Source organism: Entelurus aequoreus, linkage group LG20, assembly GCF_033978785.1.
Source record: "Entelurus aequoreus isolate RoL-2023_Sb linkage group LG20, RoL_Eaeq_v1.1, whole genome shotgun sequence".
NCBI classification, from domain to species: domain Eukaryota; kingdom Metazoa; phylum Chordata; class Actinopteri; order Syngnathiformes; family Syngnathidae; genus Entelurus; species Entelurus aequoreus.
This window is the reverse complement of record NC_084750.1, coordinates 4,420,503-4,438,585: the sequence shown is the minus strand read 5'-3', so window position 1 is coordinate 4,438,585 and position 18,083 is coordinate 4,420,503. Positions and strand designations below refer to the sequence as shown.

The 18,083-nt window shown below is 41.0% G+C and overlaps 1 protein-coding gene and 1 long non-coding RNA gene across 5 annotated transcripts in view; one reads left to right on the top strand and one right to left on the bottom strand.

The window, feature by feature from the left end:
- LOC133635857 (cytoplasmic dynein 1 intermediate chain 1) overlaps positions 1 to 18,083 on the bottom strand; it is a 145,954-nt gene that overhangs the window by 46,594 nt on the left and 81,277 nt on the right. For all 4 annotated transcript variants that reach the window (XM_062029252.1, XM_062029254.1, XM_062029255.1 and 1 more), the window contains 3 exons: positions 15,463 to 15,634; positions 14,118 to 14,217; positions 13,912 to 14,037 (listed from right to left, as the gene is read on the bottom strand). In XM_062029252.1, coding sequence (XP_061885236.1) covers positions 13,912 to 14,037; positions 14,118 to 14,217; positions 15,463 to 15,634 — 398 coding nt within the window. The remainder of the gene's footprint in view (positions 1 to 13,911; positions 14,038 to 14,117; positions 14,218 to 15,462; positions 15,635 to 18,083) is intronic.
- LOC133635858 (uncharacterized) overlaps positions 1 to 18,083 on the top strand; it is a 310,718-nt gene that overhangs the window by 224,997 nt on the left and 67,638 nt on the right. The gene's annotated exons all lie outside the window — the stretch shown is intronic.

Here is an 18,083-nt window from a genome sequence, read left to right as displayed (position 1 = left end):
CATTAAATTGTTCGTACATCTGGACACCCCAGCAGCACATCTGCCAAAATAACCCCAAAGCAGCACTCATGCCTTGCCAAATCAGGCCAGCCTTTTTTGTCCAAAGGCCATGTGGATGATTGCCGACGGGCGTACGGCACGAGGCCAGGCAGAACGTGACGCTGTAGCAGCTCAAGTCATGCCTCAGTGTCCTGTCAGGGAGCCAAGGATGTTCATGACAAGTGTTGTGTTCAAGTTAATGAAGGACACTGAGAAGAGGAACACTCCGTCTTTTCAAGTCCAATTGCTGATGAGAAGAGAATAGGAAGTGAATTGAAAGTGAGTGCGGGTTTGAGTCCAGAGAGCAGATACTCCAGATCCACATTTCATCCCAGTCCAACCAAGTGTTCCCTTCTGAGCGCACTTATCAGGAGCAGATGGATATGTCTTATTCTGCATCTCCCCCACCCTCACCAACACTTTATGACACCCGGCCAGTTTGGTCACAGTGCAGTTTTAGGCTCGGAAAAAACAAATACCAAGCAGTTTCTATTTCACCAGGCAAAGAATACAAAACTTTAGTTTACCATCAATTTGTTATAAACACAAATATCACACAGACATCCAAGATTATTTGCGATTCATTATAAAGAAAAGCGATGGAAAATGGATGGATGGATGGATGGATAAAACTTCAAACGCTTGTTTCCGCAGTTGCTTGTTGCTAGGCAGAGTTCAAAGGGTTCAACGAGAACTGCCCCATAGACCAAAATAAGTTGACATGCTGGAGCTCTCGGTTGAAGGCCCAGCATAAAAAAATGATGACGATTATTTTTTTCACATCATCCAATCTCAATTAGCGTCACCATTTTTTCATATTGTTTTTGGCCTGCCAGTTTTAAAGCATCTGTACTAAAAATGACAGAAACTAGAGCTGTGATTAACATACAGAATATATAGCAAAGCAAGTTAAAGGAGGATAAGCCCATTAACATAATATACCAATTGATAATTGCATTTACATCCTTTCAAGTAGGCATGGGCGATATGTCGGTGTTATGGATATATTCGAGTTTTTTTTGGTTACAAAATGAATGGATGGATGGACTTAAAAATTAAAAAATTGTTTTTTTCTCCTCTCCGGCATACATTTTGCCCCTCAGGAGCTTCCGTAGCTCACGCGTCCTCTTACTTTCTTAGTGGCTCACCCATAGACATCTTATAAGTAGACGCAGCATGGAGCGCTACTGCCTACTGGCGCTGACGAGACGCGCGGCCGCCATCTTGGAGTGGTGATCCGCTCCACTCAGTGCAATTCATTTGGCAGAGCAATGAACTGTCAGCGCATTTACTTCATCTTACCTCACTGAATACCACTGATTTTCACACGCTTTTTTGTCATACGTGTAGCTATGATAACGGACACATGTTTTGGCGTGTTTGATTATTCATAGTTTGCTTAACAGTAATATAATATTCTTATACGCTATAATTGACCAGACGTCCGAAATCAGAACTGGGAATATAATCCCAGAGAAGGGGGAAAAAAACGGTCAGCTATTTTTAAATTGAAGAAACAATATGATTAGGTTATATATACATGCGTATATCCTACATAAACAATGTATGAATACATTAGATATCAATATATCTTAGGGACCTATAGACTGTATCTCTGTTGCTGCAGCAGCAGAGAGTTTATTCTGTCTTGACACTTTGTATTGATATTTTGTATTACATTCTTCCCTTAAATGATAATGTTTACAGTGATTGTTTTATATGTATTTTTTATGTACGTCGCTTTGGATAAAAGCATCTGCCAAATACTTAAACATAAACATATATAAACACCTAAAAGTCTTTATATAATCTAAAACCACCAATCTGTTTCACTGGATTCAGAATAAAACCAAATGCTGTTTTACCCAACAATGTTAGTATTTGAATATTGTTACTTGAAGACTTATTCCTGGTTACAATTATACTCTTAAGAAAGTATTGTTTTATACTTTGCCTAAAATGAGAATGCATCATAAGCAGTGGCGGCTGGTGAATTTTGTTTTAGGTGGGGCTGAAAGTTTGTAAACCAAACCCCTGTAGGGGGGTCATCCTCCCCCAGAAGATTTCTTTGTGATTTTCACATACAAATGAAGCATTCTGGTGCATTCTGACAAAATAATGGAGACAAAATAGAACATTTCATAGGTTTGCAGAGAACTATATACAATATACATATATATTATATTGAATATATACTTCTCAACTCTGTGGTAATATTATTTTCACAAAATACAACCAATAGTACGTTAATGTTAAATCTTACTTGTGAAAAGTAATCCTCCGATTCCTATTTTCAACAGTCCGCTCTTTTGAGCAGGAAAACACTGAACACCAGCCCGGCATCTTTGTTTTCTACCTGTCAACTGTCAGTTTAGGCTGCTTGCCGGCTCCTCATCACCACTTCAAGATGGCGGCCGAATTTCTCGCGTCACAGCAGCCAATGCTGCGTCTACTTATAAGATGTCTATGGGCTCACCCAGCAAAACATGGCTAATGCTAACGCTAACGAGAGTGAGACGTTTGTTCCCAAGAGAAGAAAAGTGCATGATGATATGACGATATAACATATGATACCATGTATGATGATACCACATATGAGGATTTCACATAAGACAATATCACATATGATACCATGTATAATGATACGACATTTGAGGATATCACATATGATGCCATGTATGATGATACCACATATGGTGATGCCATGCATGGATGATGATACCATGCATGGTTATACCACATATGGTAATGCCATGCATGATGATGCCATGCATGATGATACCATGCATGGTGATACCATGTATGATATCATGTATGATCATGCCATGTACGATGATATCATGTATGATGATACCATGTGTGATGATATTATATAGAATGATACCACATGATTCCATGCACGATGATACCATGCATGATGATATCATGTGGGATGATACCACGATGGTGATACCATGTATGATGATATCATGTATGATCATGACATGTCCGATGATATCATGCATGATGATACCATGTATGTTGATACCATGCATGATGACAACATGACCAGCAGATAGCATGTATGATGATATCCTGTATAATGATACCATGTATGATGATACCATGCGTGATGATACCATGCATGTTGATGCATGCATGATGATACCATGCGTGGGGATATCATGTATGATGAGAAAGAAGCACAATGCGTAGACCGATCATTTAAGCAGTCACTCTGCACACCACCAAGATGAGTGAATGAAAAAGGCTGCGTTTACTTTAGCTACTTACTGAAACAAACTATAGTCCTCTCAATGTTTTAATTCATTATTTATTTGAATACAATGTTTAAAATGACGTTTTTATTGACAGAAGTATGTTATTCAAGACAGACGTTTGCACTTTATTTATCTCAATGTTGGAGATTGTTTATTAGCATGCAAAATGTGCAATGCTGCATTTTTGTTAACATAAGTATTCTATTCAAGCAAAAGTATTGCTTCTCAAGGAAAGCTGTTAATTTAATTCTTTGAAAATTATTCCATAAAAAGTATCATTTATATCTGGTCTTAAAAGAACAACATTATATATTGCCAAGAGTAAGATGCAGTGTCATTTCAAACTAATAGTTTTTGTTTAAATACAAGAACATTTGTTTTGAATTATATATGTCATTTGTCTTCAATGGTTTCTTTAAAAAAACAAGGAAAAATTGGGAATAAAATCGTAAATCTAATTTTTTGTGAGCGTTTGGGATAGGCCCCAGCCCCCACCCCCCGTGTTCCTGAGAGAGACAAGCGGTGTAAAAATGGATAGGTGAAAGTTATCATGAATTTAGCGATGAAGATGTCTTATGGTGCCGCATCGCTACAGCCTGGCTAGCATTAGCAGTAGTAGCACAGTGGTTTTCCCACGACTCTTGGGTGACAAATTGGCAAAAAAAAAACACATTACTTGACACGTAGAAGTCATTTGGGAACTGTTTGATTCTGTGTTCTGGAGTTGGTTTGGTACACATGTGTTTGAGGTGGCCACTTTGAGGTCTGAGTGACAAGTGGTTCTGGAGGCAGGCAAAGAGCTGAACCGAGAAAGGTGCAGGGCTGCTGGTCCAATGTTTATTTACTGTCCTCAGCTGAGCTCCACATTGAGCTCCAAGTGTGCGCATTGTGTTCATATCTATGATTCACTTGACCTCTGCAGTACTTTGTAACCACACGTACTTTGGGAAAAGCTTGACTCTGATTGGCTGTTGTTGTAAATCTTTAATCAAGTTGATCACCGTCATCCAGCTGAAATCTATTACCATCATCGATCACAATCATAACCATTCAGCCCTCCTAGCAACCGCTGCATTCTTCATGCTCAATCATCTAAGCATCTAAAATATGGCAACATGAAAGCATGACAGTGGACTAAAGCCTTGGTCTCAAACCTAATATTCTGCTGTATTTCAAGAGGAAACAAAGAAGAGATTGTGGAGTAACAAGACAACTCTATTTTGTCATTTTTGTGCCTGTACAGAGAATGAAACCGCTGAAATAATGGCAAACCAGCAGTCACTTAGAAACCCAGCTAAGGTACAATCACTAGAAATATGAAAAGGCATCAATAGTATGCAAGATGTTACAGTACTCCAAGATGTTCCAAACAAAAGACAACCTGGTCCTCCATCACAATGTTACCTAAGGTTCTCAATGCTCTCCAGTCCCTCAAACTTGTGTCTCTGCTTTGTCCCCGTCATTGATCAACAGTTAACTGCATGCTAAAGGCCTATGGAGAGATGTGAGGTATTACTTCCAAAAAATGACTGAGTTGAATGGGATATGACAGTAGCAGTAGGGGTTGTTCCACCGAGGCGTGTGGTTTTTCGGGGGGAGGTTTACCATTTGTTTAAAGTCAAGCGGGTTGTTTAATGTGGAATGACTTTACCCACTTGAGAGGCTGGTGTGAAGTTACAAGATTGGACCCAACTGGGCTGGGGCTAGGGTTTAAGTTCAATGGCTTAGACAGCCGGTGACGAGGAGGCCTCAGCTGTGCCTCTCACAATAATATGATCAATCTCCAAAAAAGACATGTTGTGATATTAAAACCTCCAACAATTACAACACACTACAATGCTACTCAGTAGGGTGCAGACCTCCATTAAGCAATGTTCTATTTGTGTGTGTCCGTAGTTAAGCTTATTCCCAATACACACGCTCACCCTACTTTTTAGCCCTATCCCTACATTCCTGTGAAAGTAGTGGTGTCCCAATGACTCTCTGCATGTAGGACTAGTGGGCATAACGAGGAGTAGGGGGTATGAATCTAGTTCCTGTGAAGGTAGTGGTGTCCCAATGACACTTTGCATGTAGGGGAAGTGGGCATAACGAGGAGTAGGGGGTATGAATCTAGTTCCTGTGAAGGTAATGGTGTCCCAATGACTCTCTGCATGTAGGACTAGTGGGCATAACGAGGAGTAGGGGGTATGAATCTAGTTCCTGTGAAGGTAGTGGTGTCCCAATGACACTTTGCATGTAGGAGTAGTGGGCATAACGAGGAGTAGGGGGTATGAATCTAGTTCCTGTGAAGGTAATGGTGTCCCAATGACTCTCTGCATGTAGGAGTAGTGGGCATAACGAGGAGTAGGGGGTATGAATCTAGTTCCTGTGAAGGTAATGGTGTCCCAATGACTCTCTGCATGTAGGAGTAGTGGGCATAACGAGGAGTAGGGGGTATGAATCTAGTTCCTGTGAAGGTAGTGGTGTCCCAATGACACTTTGCATGTAGGGGAAGTGAGCATAACGAGGAGTAGGGGGTATGAATCTAGTTCCTGTGAAGGTAATGGTGTCCCAATTACTCTCTGCATGTAGGAGTAGTGGGCATAACGAGGAGTAGGGGGTATGAATCTAGTTCCTGTGAAGGTAATGGTGTCCCAGTGACACTTTGCATGTAGGGGAAGTGGGCATAACGAGGAGTAGGGGGTATGAATCTAGTTCCTGTGAAGGTAGTAGTGTCCCAATGACACTTTGCATGTAGGGGAAGTGGGCATAACGAGGAGTAGAGGGTATGAATCTAGTTCCTGTGAAGGTAATGGTGTCCCAATGACTCTCTGCATGTAGGAGTAGTGGGCATAACGAGGAGTAGGGGGTATGAATCTAGTTCCTGTGAAGGTAATGTTGTCCCAATGACTCTCTGCATGTAGGAGTAGTGGGCATAACGAGGAATAGGGGGTATGAATCTAGCCCTTCAGAGAGCGAGAGAGCCATTCCAGATGCTCATGTAGGGCCAGAAAAAAATGCACAATTTCTGCATAAGTTATATAATATATTGCATGTTAGTTTGTAATGTTAGCCAGCCAGCCACGCTAGCTAACGTTAGGCTAAAATACTAAATAATAATACTAAAATACTAAAACTTTAAAGCTTGTGAATGTGAAAACAATAATGTTACATACTTTAAAATGTTCACAGGAGACAACAGTTGTAGATGGCGGCTTCTTCTCCGTATAATTCTTTGTTTATTCATCAACCAAAGCATTTTGAATGTAAAAAAAAAAAAAACGATCTCAGCCGTTAACTCCATTGCTGTCAAGTATGTTGTGTCATGGTGGGACTAGAGGGTTGTACAGTACTCCGCTACTAATAAAGTACCGTTGTACTAATTAATTATAAAAGGTACTACTGCCTTTGGAAAACACCTGTAGTTATTTTTCATCCACATGTGCTGCCGTGCGGCGGTGACGTTGCTAAGCCGACGCGCGGCACATTCGCGTGTCAAGACGCACACAATGAGCGCATACAATCCTAATAATCGTCCAAAGGAATAATGACAAAATAACAGCAATACTACTGGTTAATAAAAGGGTGCGTGAAAGGCAATATGAAGGTATTTGGGCTTCAAACTATCAATAAAGGTGACGCCTTAAACACGGAAGTGTTCGCTCTGCAAGTGCTGCTTTAAAACATTCCTCACCAAATGTGTCAATACACCACCGTAAGCATTTAAATAACTAACATTCAGACCTGCACAAGGAGTTTAAAGTGTGACAGGTAATATAGTTAACAGCTTCCTACGTGCACATGTACAGTAGATACGAGACACGCATACAGCTGCTTGGCTTGTTGAAAATGATTAGTATTATTAGTAGTAGTAGTAGTAGTATTAAAATGAAGCCAGAGTTTAAATGTGGCAGGTAATTTAGATAACAGCTTCCCTGTGCACATATACAGTAGATACCAAACAGGCATACAGCTGGTTGGCTTGTTGAAAATTCTTATTATTATCCATCCATCCATTTCCTACCGCTTGTCCCTTTCGGGGTCGTGGGAGCCTATCTCAGCTGCATTAGGGCGATAGGCAGGGTACACCCTGGACAAGTCGCCATCTCATCGCAGGGCCAACAGAGATAGACAACCTTCACACTCACATTCACACACTAGGGCCAATTTAGTGTTGCCAATCAACCTACCCGAGGTGCATGTCTTTGGAGGTGGGAGGAAGCCAGAGTACCCGGAGGTAACCCACGCAGTCACGGGGAGAACATGCAAACTCCACACAGAAAGATTATTGTCATTATTAGTAGTCAGTGACGTGCGGTGAGGTTCATGGCTGGTGAGGTACTGACTTCATCACAGTCAGATTTACAAACATATGAACCCTAAAGAGCATCTTATTCACCATTTGATTGGCAGCAGTTAACGGGTTATGTTAAAAAGCTCATACCAGCATTCTTCCCTGCCTGGCACTCAGCATCAAGGGTTGGAATTGGGGGTTAAATCACCAAAAATTATTCCCGGGCGCGGCGCCGCTGCTGCCCACTGCTCCCCACTGCACCCCACTGCTCCCCTCACCTCCCAGGGGGTGATCAAGGGGTTGGGTTAAATGCAGAGGACAAATTTCATTACACCTAGTGTGTGTGTGACAATCATTGGTACTTTAACTTAACTTTAACTTTACACATACAAACTGTAGCACACAAAAAAGCACATTTAATTAAAAAAAACGTTATTATGGTCTTACCTTTACTTATAAATGAAGTCCATGCGCCACTGTTGTGCTGGATTAATGCACCCCCGCCGTAGAATGCACCCCCTGATGGGAGTGTTATATCAACTAAAGCTCACACTTAAACTTTCCACGTGCAAGATTGAATCTATTTAAAAAAGTTATTTAATAAGAAGCCAAAAAGTGCAAAAACAATAATGTTCGTGTTGGAGGAGTTGTGAATGAATGAAATATGAAATTTGTGCTGCAGTCTGCAGGTGTACTTAATGTTGTGGCCCTGCACTCATTCACAACTCCTCCAACACGGACATTATTGTTTTTGCACTTTTTGGCTTCTTATTAAATAACTTTTTTAAATAGATTCAATCTTGCACGTGGAAAGTTTAAGTGTGGGCTTTAGTTGATATAACACTCCCGTCAGGGGGTGCATTCTACGGCGGGGGTGCATTCTCTACCACCAGGAGGCGGGATTACTGCGAGCCTCAGCCAGTGCGTCTTCGCAGCAGTTTTATGATTACTCAGCACAAGAAATACTTACACACATACAGTTGTTGACAAAATACACTGTACATTATATACCTCAGCTAACTAAACTATGGAAATATATAATATAGTTCATATAGCAATACGATCTCACTGCACAGCAGGCCAGCAGTTAGCCGAGTCCGCAATCCATGTTGAGGCACAACGCAGTGACGGGCCTCAACTGGCTGCTGATCACCGCACCCTCTTCTCAGTATTTGAACGGAAAATGTGAAAATTCAGCGATTTTGAATAAAAATAATCTAAAACTGGTGAAGTTAAATGGAAAATAACTTTATAGTATAATCACTGGATACATATACCAATTTAATTCCTCACCTGCCTCTAGTGACTGCACGTCACTGATACATATACTGTATGTATATGTAAACATGCGATTGACTGGGAGACTGAAAAAGACAAAATAATTGAATGAAAACCAATAGAATAAGAAAAATGACCCAAAGACTACAACAGCACTAAGAGATGAGTCCTACATTTCACCAAAGCCAACCAAATTTGAAACAGTTTGGACACAAACAACAGGAGGCAAGATGTTTTGAAAAGACTGTCGTTGCATTTCACTGCTCCTTCCCTGCTTGTTTAGAAAACATCGAAGACTGGCCTCAGCAAAACCTCAAGTGAAACATCGAACCATCTGTAAGCCTAAAACAATAAAGCCTCACAATGCACCCAACCACGAGCACAACGCCCAAAGACTCAACCAAGTCCCCTCTCTACCTATTTATAGCTTGCAACCATCTACCTATCCGTACAGCCGATGAATAAGCCTTCAGTGGGCACGTTTGGCGAAACAAAAATGGCTCAAATGTCAGGAAAGGCCGCCAAGGCCAACAGAAAGGGACTGCCAAACCAAAGTACGCCACGCCGTGTATGTGTGTGTGCGCGTCCTGCGTCTATACGTGTGTGCACGTCCAATGTGTATAAGTGTGCGTGCGTCCTGCGTCTATTCGTGTGTGTCCTGCGTCTATACGTGTGTGTGCGTGGGTGCTGGAGCCTAGCTCAGCTGCATTCGGGCAGAAGGCGGGGTACACTCTGGACAAGTCACCACCTCATCGCGGGGGCCAACATAGATAGACAAACAACATTCACACTCACACACTAGGGCCAATTTAGTGTTGCCAACCATGTCTTTGGAGGTGGGAGGAAGCCGAAGTAACCGGAGGGAACCCACGCAGTCACGGGGAGAACATGCAAACTCCACACAGAAAGACCCCGAGCCCCAGGATCAAACTCAGGACCATTGTATTGTGAGGCACACGCACTAACCCCTGTTCCACAGTGCTGCCTCCAAGAAGTGAGTATTGAATATCTGCAAGCCTTTTAAGATTTCATGTTGACGAAGCGTCACAATTAGGCAAGCGCGGTCACGGCTGCATGGGTGGGCCAACACTCGCACATGTGTGGCGTGGGATGAGGAAGTGGTAGGCCACATCATTTTACAAGTTTCTGCAAGGTCTCGCCTCTCCTGAGATGTGAAGCCCCCCCTTCACCCGTCATCTACCTCGCGTCTGCCATTTTCTCACTGTCACTTGCTATTAGCGTCACACGTGTCGATGCATCTTTCCCAGCAGAAAAAAGGTTTCCTGTCTTAAAACTGCCAGTTATTGAGCATGGTGGATGATTGAGGGACCAGCGGTAGAAAAATGGATGGATGGACATTCGGGAGATCAGGGAGATCTGTGTTCCAATCTCTGTTTAAACATGGCCTCCGCTAGGGTTTTCTCCTGGTTCTCTGCCAAAAGTATGCATGCTAGGTTGATTGGAGAGACTAAGATCTCCTTCACACTGCAGGACAACTCCCATTTTTTTTTACCATATGCGACCTGTATTGGATGTTTTCATGTCAGTTCCGAATCTTTCATATCCGACCCAGGCCTCTTTCATATGTCGATACAAATCAGATATGTACGCGATGCGACCGCAGTGTGAACACTCCCACGCTCCGAAAATTGATAAACGTCAGCATTTCTTAGCCAAAATAGAGGGTTACATAATAAACAGTTGACAAATGAGCAGAAAACTGGTGAAAATCATGTTTTAGGAACTTGCGTCAATGTTCCACCACTTCTGCCTCCGACTGCTGGCAGACACACTCTTTGGAGCAGACAGTAAAATGTCCCCACTAACTTCCAGAGCCAAGACACATGCCCTCTTCCTTCTTCATTTTCTCCACACAATAATTCAGTTCAGAAAATGTTGCCTTTGATTGCACTAAATCCTTGAAATGGTCCCAAATGCGCCAGTACTGAGACTAGAATGAAAGCCATGTTTACTTGCATAAACACTTCAGCACGTGTGAAGTAAGTCTGCACGCGGGTCGGATTGCCTTCACATTAGACGAGTGCGTGTGACCCCGCGGTACATGCTTTATCAGTATCATGCTTTCAAAAGTTGTGCTCTACCAAACGTGCTCATTGTAGACATTAATCCTGACTAGTGTTGTCCCGATACCAATATTTTGGTACCGGTACCAAAATGTATTTTGATACTTTTCAATACTTTTCTAAATAAAGGGGACCAGAAAAAATTGCATTATTGTCTTTATTTTAACAAAACATCTTACGGTACATTAAACATACGTTTCTTATTGCAAGTTTGTTCTTAAATAAAATTGTGAACATGCATGACAACTTGTCTTTTAGTAGCAAGTTGTCAGGTTTGTCACTGACAGTTCAGTTATGTTTTGGTTTTTCCTGTCTTTGTTTCCTGTCAGCGCTCTTATTTTGATTATTTCCTGATTATCTCCCTGAGTGCTTTGTCCCCTCAGCTGTGGCTGATTGGCACCTGGCCACACCTGGTGTCAATCAGCCAGCTGCTATTTGAACCTGCCTTCCTCTCCAGTCAGTGCTGGATTATTGTCACTACTACCTGTCATAATACTTGTCGTAGCTCTGTCTACTTTTGTTCACTCTGCTCCTGTCATAGTTCCTTCGTGTCACAGTAAGTGTTTTTGTTTCTTGTCGACATTTAGCCTTTGTGCTATTTTAGTTCATAGCCAAGTTTGTTCTCCGCCTTGTGCGCCTTTTGTTTGTACCCTTTTGTTTGTTTTTTTGCTATAGTTTTAAATTAAATCATGTTTTCTCGCACAATGCCTGCCGCCTTCTCTGCATCTTGGGGTTCGTCACCCACACACCCTGACACAAGTAAGCAAACAAAGGCCCCTAATTTAGACATATGCAGTAACATATTGTGTCATTTGTCATTCTATTATTTTGTCGAAATTATTGTACTCTTTAGAGGCGGTATAGTACCGAATATGATTAATTAGTATTGCGGTACTATACGAATACCGGTATACTGTACAACCTTAATCCTGACTGAAAAATAAATCAGCACAAATTGTTTTATTAATTTTACTTTTGTAGGTTAAAGTGTATTATATATTTTCTCACGAGTTAATCATGCCGATCAATGAGAATTAATTATTATTTATTGAGTTTGTTAAAAAAAAAAAATGTCAGTATCAAATGGTTCAGGTCGGTCGAAAAATGTTTATAATATAAATGAGGAATTTTTAAATACATTATTTCAGGCAAATTGATGCACTTTAAAATGTTTCTTTTACAGTCTAAAAACAATGTTGACGTTATTTTTGTTGTAAGATGATCAATATTTACTATTAATAGGGATAACATGTTATGCAGAGGTGTACTTACAACAATTTCAAAGTGGGGCGTGAAATGTTGTCCTCCTTTTTTTTGGGGGGGGGGGGGGGCGTAGCAGAAAATAATTGAGAAGCATTGTGTAGTGGATTGTCCGAAGCTTAAACAGCAACAAAAGGGAGTTTAGTACAAAAAGTTTATTTTACCCATAGTCAAAAGTGCAAAGTCAGATTGAGCTGCCCATGCAGACAAACAAACATCCTCCGGAGGACACAAGAATCAAGCAATAACTCTCAGCCCTTGTCACTTGGCCATTTTATCTGTTTCCCCATGCCCCAAGGTCCCGTTGTTTTCGACATGTTTGTTTTGCAACATCCTTGAATCCCTTAGTCATGCTTAGACAATCAAAACATTTTGTAAAATGGTCAGAGCGACTCCATATTCAACTTTGTCCTACATCTGGTCCTTCAATGGTATAGAATAGAAGAGAAATTAAACAAGCAGACATTCTTGATAGACACGAAATATAGCTCAAAGGTCAGAAATTCTACTACATACCCCTCTTCCAGGGTTCTAGCCACTCACATGACTGTGTCACCAACCCAATGTAAGCACCAGTGACCTTTGACTCCATGACCCATGACCACACTCAAACTACACACTGTAAAAAGTGACATGACTTTAGATGAGGCGACGTCAATGTTTACCTTCCAAGCTAGGAAAGATAACCTTCATATTCGTAAATGTGTCAGGAGAAGTTTTGCTATTTCAGCCTACAAGAGGTCCACTTCCAGTGAGAGAAAACAGATGTTTAGGACCTTTTAGCTAACATTAGTGACTGTGAAAGGTGCATCTTTTGTAGTGCACGTTGTAGTAGTCTCTCTCGCAAGTACTATTCCAAAATAGCTAGTAAATACATCAGAAGTTATTCAGTACTTAGTCATTTTTTCACTCAATACTTACTTTTTCTTATTCAAGCCATTTTTTTGGATGACAACTTTTGACTTTTACTTGAGTCAAATTAAAAACCCAAAAGCAGCGAAGTTTGCACGTTGTGTAAACCGTAAATAAAAACAGAATACAATGATTTGCAAATACTTTTCAGCCTATATTCAATTGAATACACTGCAAAGACAAGATACTTAAAGTTTGAACTGGAAAACATTGTTATTTTTGGCAAATATTAGCTCATTTTATGTCTGCAACATGTTTCAAAAAAGCTGGTACAAGTGGCAAAAATCACTGAAAAAGTTGAGGAATGCTCATCAAACACTTATTTGGAAAATCCCACAGGTGAACAGGCTAATTGGGAACAGGTGGGTGCCATGATTGGGTATAAAAGCAGCTTCCATGACATGCTCAGTCATATACAAACAAGGATGGGGCGAGGGTCACCACTTTGCAAACAAATACGTGAGCAAATTGTCAAACAGTTTAAAAACAACATTTCTCAACAAGCTATTGCAGGGAATTTATGGATTTCACCATCTAAGGTCCGTAATATCATCAAAAGATTCAGAGAATCTGGAGAAATCAATGCAAGGCCGAAAACCAACATTTAATTTTTGGTTGATTTTGAGAGTTCTAACAAGAAAATGGCACCGATTCAGTCATTGTCTTTCATTGGATTGTTTTGCTGATTGGCAAGGTGAAGTCACATGGTTCTAATGCCATAAAGCCAAATGTTCCTTGCCCAATTAGGAAAAATGGTTGACATTTTGTAGTTGTGGTTCAGAAAAGTAAAGAAGAGTTGTACCTGACAGTGAAAGATGTACTCAGGTGTTGCCTTTTTGAACTTGATGTTCCACACCAGGGCCACACCGTCTGGGTCATGGGGGGCATCTTCATTGTTGTTATAGGAGGCCACGAGCAACTCAGGATACTAAATGGCAGAGCGAGAGAGAGAGAGGACCAAACTTGATAGTCAACACCTGTTATTGTGTCACCAACTGAAAGTCTTACCTGAAGGGACCAGTCAAGACAGGTGACAACGCGATGTTTGGACCAATGCTCGTCGTAGAAAAGTCTACTGAATGACAAACTGGAGCCTCCAGCCAGATCTCTAGAAACACACAGCATATATCAGTGTTTCCTAGCCATAGGGTGAGGGCCCATTGTAGAGGGCTGCCAAAAAATATATGTTTCCCAGCTGTGGTACTGAGTTGTAATACACTTTTTCACCACTTATGACAGTAATGACAATATCAGGCAAACAGTAGAAGTCTGGAGCTAATGTCAGAGAAGTTTCTTAAGTGCAAAAATAAAGACTAAATTGGTGAAGCTGTATTTTTGTTTGCACTTAAATTTTATTGACAGTTTAGTTTAAAAACATATTTAATATTTACGAATGGATGTAATTGTATGTATTTTAGCACTACATAATTGTATGTATATGTATTTTTTGTCAGTTATTTATGGTTCGCTTTGTATGCACTATATTTGATTAGTACTTGTTTGCATAGCTCGGTTGGTAGAGTGGCCGTGCCAGCAACTTGAGGGTTCCAGGTTCGATTCCCGCTTCCGCCATCCTAGTCACTGCCATTGTGTCCTTGGGCAAGACACTTTACCCACCTGTTCCCAGTGCCACCCACACTGGTTTAAATGTAACTTAGATATTGGGTTTCACTATATAAAGTGCTTTGAGTCACTAGAGAAAAGCGCTATATAAATATAATTCACTTTTTCTTATCAGCCTGACCTAAGCCTAAGATTTATGTGTTTAAGAAAGAATCATCTTTATGATGAACACATGCTTTCATTTGACAAGGTTGTAAACTGTAAGTCGGTGAGATAGATTTATTGGTTTATTATTGTTCTTCATGTTAGAATTATTGTCTAAATCCCGGATGTAACAAAAAGAAAAAGAAAAATAGCACTTTAATATCATTAATATACTGATACAAGGTATGGATATATGGATCAATCACCCCTAGTTCACATTAAAGCTTTAGCCATTAGCTTCTTGGGTCGTCCTGCTCGCTGTGTCCCATGCTTAGCCACTCATATTCCTCTATTCATCCAGTGATAACGCTACTTGAAGAAGCGTAGTTTATTTTCCACCGTTGTGGTGCCGAGTAGTATCTTTGGATGTCGTTGTGCTTTGTGAAGCCCTTTGAAGCATTTGTGATTAAGGGCTATATAAATCAACTTTGCTTTCTTCAAATCTAGAGTAAGATGACTGATTTAGTGTTAATATAAGAATGGCCGCGGGTCCTCTCTATATACAGTATATAGTTGGGCTCCAAGACCAAAAAGAAATGTCTTACCTGCTACACCTAAACATGGGAAATAAATACGGTCCACTCACCCTTCCTTGTCCTCCAGGGCTCGACCGCTGTAGTCGAAAAAGACGTCAGCGCTCTCGGCCAGAGCTCGCTCCATCACCCGGATGCTGCAGTCGAAGAATGTCTGAAACTCGCTGGAGTGAAGTATTTGCTGCCTTTCCTCCTCCGTCAGTTCCCGTAGCGCAGGGCAAGGACCTGGCGGGAGAAAACATGGAAGTTTATGTTACCTTGTGTTCCAAGAGTACCTCAAATTACGACTTCTACTATCGAGTTTGTGACTCTAAACACTCGTCGCCCATTGACATGAATTGAAATCCATTTATTATTTGCTTGGCCCCTCAAACAGCACACTTTTAACATGTAAAAGGCAAATCTCACTTTTAGAGTCACTTTTCTGTACTGTAAAGTTCAAATTCGAATGACAATAAAAAGGAAGTCTAAGTCTAAGATAGTGCTGCACGATTATGGCCAAAATAATAAGCACGATTACTTTGATCATTATTGAAATCTCGATTATTTACTATGTTATGTAAAATATATTTTTGTTTTAAACAAACAGTATGTTAAAGGCCTACTGAAACCCACTACTACCGACCACGCAGTCTGATAGTTTATATATCAATGATGAAATCTTAACATTATAACACATGCCAATACGGCCGGGTTAACTTATAAAGTGACATTTTAAATTTGCCGCTAAACTTCCGGTTCCAAACGCCTCTGAGGATGACGTATGCGCGTGACGTAGACCGGCGAACACGGGTATGCCTTCCACATTGAAGCCAATACGAAAAAGCTCTGTTTTCATTTCATAATTCCACAGTATTCTGGACATCTGTGTTCGTGAATCTGTTTCAATCATGTTCATTGCATTATGGAGAAGGAAGCTGGGCAAGCAAAGAAGAAAGTTGTCGGTGCGAAATGGACGTATTTTTCGAACGTAGTCAGCAACAACAGTACACAGCCGGCGCTTCTTTGTTTACATTCCCGAAAGATGCAGTCAAGATGGAAGAACTCGGATAACAGAGACTCTAACCAGGAGGACTTTTGACTTCGATACACAGACGCCTGTAGAGAACTGGGACAACACAGACTCTTACCAGGATTACTTTGATTTGGATGACAAAGACGCAGACGTGCTACTGTGAGTATGCAGCTTTGGCTTCTAAACATTTGATCGCTTGACCGTATGTGCGCAACTTTTTTTGCGTATGTACGTAACTTTTTTTAAATATATAAGCTTTATGAACCTTGGGTTAGGTGAACGGTCTTTTGGGCTGAGTGATTGTGTGTGTTGATCAGGTGTTTGAATTGTATTGGCGTGTTCTATGGAGCTAGGAGCTAGCATAGGAGCTAGGAGCTAGCATAACACGTACCGTACCGTACGTGCGCGTCACGTACGTAACTTTTTAAAAATATATAAGCTTTATGAACTTTGGGTTAGGTGAACGGTCTTTTGGGCTGAGTGATTGTGTGTGTTGATCAGGTGTTTGAATTGTATTGGCGTGTTCTATGGAGCTAGGAGCTAGCAGAGGAGCTAGGAGCTAGCATAACAAACACGCAGGTGTTTTTATGCAGGATTAATTTGTGGTATGTTAAATATAAGCCTGGTTGTGTTGTGGCTAATAGAGTATATATATGTCTTGTGTTTATTTACTGTTGTAGTCATTCCCAGCTGAATATCAGGTCACCCCCGGCTCTCACAGCATCTTCCCTATCTGGATAGCTTCAACTCCCCACTAGTCCTTCACTTGCACTTTACTCATCCACAAATCTTTCATCCTCGCTCAAATTAATGGGGAAATTGTCGCTTTCTCGGTCCGAATCTCTCTCACTTCATGCGGCCATCATTGTAAACAATAGGGAACTTTGCGTATATGTTCAACTGACTACGTCACGCTACTTCCGGTAGGGGCAAGCCTTTTTTTTATCAGATACCAAAAGTTGCAATCTTTATCGTCGTTGTTCTATACTAAATCCTTTCAGCAAAAATATGGCAATATCGCGAAATGATCAAGTATGACACATAGAATAGATCTGCTATCCCCGTTTAAATAAAAAAAAAATCATTTCAGTAGGCCTTTAACTGGGTGTTCATTTCAAAATGAAATGTAACAAAAAACAATTCATCAGTTATAAAATAAATTGTACAAAAGTAAAAATCAATATGCCATCATAAAGTGCAAACAAGTGAAAAAATCCATCCATCCATTTCTGCCGCGTGTGTCTTTGCTAACAAAAACACTATTCCATCCGTTGTTTATGCCAGTCTTTGAGAGGTGGATGGATAGGGGGTCCCTCGCGACACGCTTGATGTTACGCTCGTCTATACGTCCGGGTCTTGCCCAGTGAGCAACTGTAACTCTGTTTGGATTATTAGCTTCATGTCGCGGGCAAACAAAGAAGAGAAGTGTCTTTAATGTTTAACCTGTCGCCACAACTCAATTATTTGCTTCAATGTGCACACCAGTGCAGCTTTGCCGTGCAACTTGTTGTGGCGTTTGTTTGTTTGTATGCGCAGGAGCATTTACGGGTTTACACGAAGGTGCGGAGGAGAATGCCCGGAGAACGGCGAGGCGTGTGGGCGTGTTCCGGTGTTAAAATGTGGGTCGCTCTACGGGAGAGAAGGGCACCGATGTAATAA